Raw genomic sequence first — 3,519 nt, forward strand, 5'->3', positions numbered from 1 at the left:
CGCGGACCTTCAGTAATAGTAATAAATCACACAGCAATAGTACATTCACGTTGTTGTAAAAAGCATGATAATATATTAAGTAATCCAAAGTATTCAGAATACGTTACTGTCATTGAGTAACGTAACGGAATATGTTACAGAAAACATTTTGGGGCATGTATTCTGTAATCTGTTATGGAATACATTTTAAAAGTAACCTTCCCAACACTGCCTGTGAAAGGTTTTACATATCGGGATGTAGATGAAGTCATCTGGTCCTCAGCAGGTCTTATTCAAATATAGCCTCAGATAATCAATACATGACATTTTACACAGTCACTACCATTGAACAGTAGCTAAGCCAACATGCAGAGACAGTCTGAAAAACTAAATGACAGAAACAACCAGGGGCTGGACTCAGTTTTTCACACACTCTGGTTCTGCATTTTGGCATTTTGTTAAATAATGACTAACATGACACACCAAAATGTATTATGTTGTTGTCCATCTCAGGTTGTATTTACTTAATTTAAAGACCATATTTGTTTTTGTTCGGACATGTGAGACTTTGTGTTTTAACCCAGTTACTTTTTTCTAAAAGTGACCTAATGGTTTTTTTTAATTTATGAAGTATGTTTTGACTCAAACACAGCACTCAGCATGTATGACAGCATATGTGTTCTCAAACATGAAAAAACTGTGAATTAGATCAGAGGTGGTGACTATTTCAAAAACTACTGTGAGACTACAAAGGGCCAGATGTGATATAGACCAATTTTCATCTGTAGTTCTTGCAGGTTTATGGATTATTTATTAAACAGATAGGAGCTAAAGCACACAAGCGCAGAAAGTAGAATTGTGGCAATAGTCTGGCATTCAAAAAATAGAGAATTCAAGCTCCAGAATATATCAGCAAGAACACATTAAGATTATAAATGACCAGGACTGAATCAGCAGAGTTTTGAAAAACTAGTTTCTGCCACAGACGGTATTAAGTCTGGGTAAACCTGCTGGTGAATTAAGCTGTGTCTTTTCTCTTGTGGGAGCCATACTTTTATGCAGACTCACTGACAAAGACCAAACTGCTCTGGGTGGAAATCCATCAGTTTCCAGGTTTGTGTGCCTCCATATAAATCTTTCAAAACAATCATGGTGCAGACGTGGAAAATTTTACATTTTACTGTGAGACCGGGCTGAACGAATGCAATAACCAGCACATTAAACCAAAACATGGAAGCTAAGGAGACAGTGGTTTTCCTGCCATGGTTAATGACATAATAAATTTCACTCACTCTTTCCTGATGGCTTTGACAACTTCAGTCAGCCAGTTCACATCCACAGCCAGACTGGTTCCAGCTGCCAGCAGGACATAAAGCATGAAGCAGGGCATCAACTTCATCTGCACCGTTGAAAACAACATGTTTATGATCCACTTTAAATCAGTGAACGCCAATAAACAACTAACCAGAGATGAATTTAAGGCAGCTAAATCCAAATTCAAGTAGTAAATCTCAAACTTTCTCACCTTCACTGCTTTGTTTGTCCTAAAACTGCAACAGAAGAAAGAAACCAATGAAATGTAGGAAAGTGAACTCAGACCAAACTGTGACCCAAGTGCTTCACATACCTGCACAGTTGGAAGGTCTGTGATCTTCACTCAGCTGTAAGGAGTGGTTTGATCTGCAGTAGTTGAGGTTTTTATATGAGCAAAGGGGCATGGCAACCTGAAAATGAGGAAGACAGAAACAAAAAACAGCACAAAGATCTTATCAGGTGTCATCACACATGTTCTCTAAAACGCTCCATGTGTGGACACAGTCAGCAAATATGACGAACTCTGTGAGTGCGCCAGCTTTTTACAAGCTTCCACAGATCATAGATCAGCTCAAATGGTGCCAGCCATTATTTGGAGAAAGCTCATTTCTACTGCTTGTATCAGTGATCTCATTCGTTCGGTCACTACACAGAGCTCGTGACTTAGAGTGATCAGTAAATCAACAGCTTTACCTACAAGGTCTGTGTCACTGCAGACCCTGATCCATCAATCAACCTGAACAAGACCCTGAGATACTTACATAAATTCCTCCTTTCAGGGCAACACCTCATCTGTGACCTGGAATAGTTACAGTAGTTACCAAATGATCAAAGGAGCAGTAATATTAATAGTATTAGTATTAGTAGTAATGGTATTAGTACTAGTAGCAGTAGTATGTTAAATTCCTGTTTTGGGGACTTGCTAAGATGCTGAAGTACAGTGATAATAGCTTCATTAACATCTGGAGCTTGAACAGATGAGTGACACAATATACATGAGTACTGTACAATATAAAGCGCCTTGAGGCGACTTTTGTTTTTTACACATGGGTGTCCTGCTGCATCCGGTCACATCATGCAGAGTTATAGCCAACATAGTTCTCTGGACTTTCTGACACACAGTGGGATGATTAACACAGTTCTTTTTCTAAATATATTCTCCTTTTACTTTAATATTAATTTAATTAATTAATACTTTGTGATACACAAAACTTTAAATAGTTTGTTCCAAAAGGGCACAAACATCAGTACATAAGGATGGTTTCTTCACCCAAAAATATGTTATTACCCATTATTAACCCATTATTAGCACACAAAAACACACAGAGGGCTTTTTTGGCGTTATCTGAATGACAAACCTTTAGAAGAAACAGACTGTGGTCAGTTGAGCTTCCTCATTGTTCGGCTGAGATAAGGGGTAGACTTCTGCTGCACGATGACAAAGTTAAACACTTGTTGTGTAACACTTTTGTGTATCTCACAACTAAAAGCTTTTTATTTAGCTCACACTTAAGCTAACATGCAGAGTCCCCACAGAAAGGCCCTGTGAGGGTTTGAAGCATCCCTGCTGTGAGGTGACTGCACAAACCAGAGGAGAAGACCTGACAGCAGTAATCCTGCACCACCCAAAGCTGAGGTTGGAGGACTAGTTAAAGTGATTGTTCTGAGGATGGCACGTGTTTTGGCTGCAACCGGCTGACCGTGGTGGAAGTCGTCCCTCTGTGGCTCTGTGAGCGTGAAACAGTCATCCTGCAGAGGCTCTTCATGCAAATAGGATGCAGTTAGCGCAGTTAATCAACATGGCCGGAGCTGCACTGATAAACCATGTTATACAAACAAACGCTATACAGATGCAGACCATTTACCATTTAAATAAACCCCATTTACAGTAAAGTGATTACATCCTCTTACCATGCCTGCCAGAAGTTTCCACTGTAGAAAACGCAGTGTTTTCATGTTCCTGTTGTTTATCAGCACGGTGGCAGGTTAAAGAGACCCTGCTCTTCAGGTTTTGACCAGAATTATCAGATATTATAGGAGTCTGAGGTCGTTTATGTGAAAACCACAAGATTTCTCTCAGTGAGGACAAATATTTTCCCATTTTGATATATAACTTGTCCATGTTGAGGAGCAAATGGGCTCTGAAATCACATTTTTTCAGGTCAAATTTGTGGGTCTATGTTTACATTATGTGATATCATTGCACTGTAACATGAAGGTTCATAA

The 3,519-nt window shown here is 39.2% G+C and overlaps 1 protein-coding gene across 1 annotated transcript in view; it reads right to left on the reverse strand.

Annotated features, from left to right (window-relative positions):
• LOC102201753 (uncharacterized) overlaps positions 1 to 1,523 on the reverse strand; it is a gene marked incomplete at its 5' end in the record, with an annotated part of 3,667 nt that extends 2,144 nt beyond the window's left edge. The window contains 2 exons of the mRNA XM_005744903.2: positions 1,272 to 1,335; positions 1,505 to 1,523. Of these exons, the coding sequence (XP_005744960.2) occupies positions 1,272 to 1,335; positions 1,505 to 1,523 (83 nt within the window). The remainder of the gene's footprint in view (positions 1 to 1,271; positions 1,336 to 1,504) is intronic.
• Positions 1,524 to 3,519: the final 1,996 nt, after the last annotated feature.

This window comes from Pundamilia nyererei, unplaced genomic scaffold (genome assembly GCF_000239375.1).
Source record: "Pundamilia nyererei isolate P.nyererei 1_Seehausen unplaced genomic scaffold, PunNye1.0 scaffold00150, whole genome shotgun sequence".
Classification (NCBI taxonomy): domain Eukaryota; kingdom Metazoa; phylum Chordata; class Actinopteri; order Cichliformes; family Cichlidae; genus Pundamilia; species Pundamilia nyererei.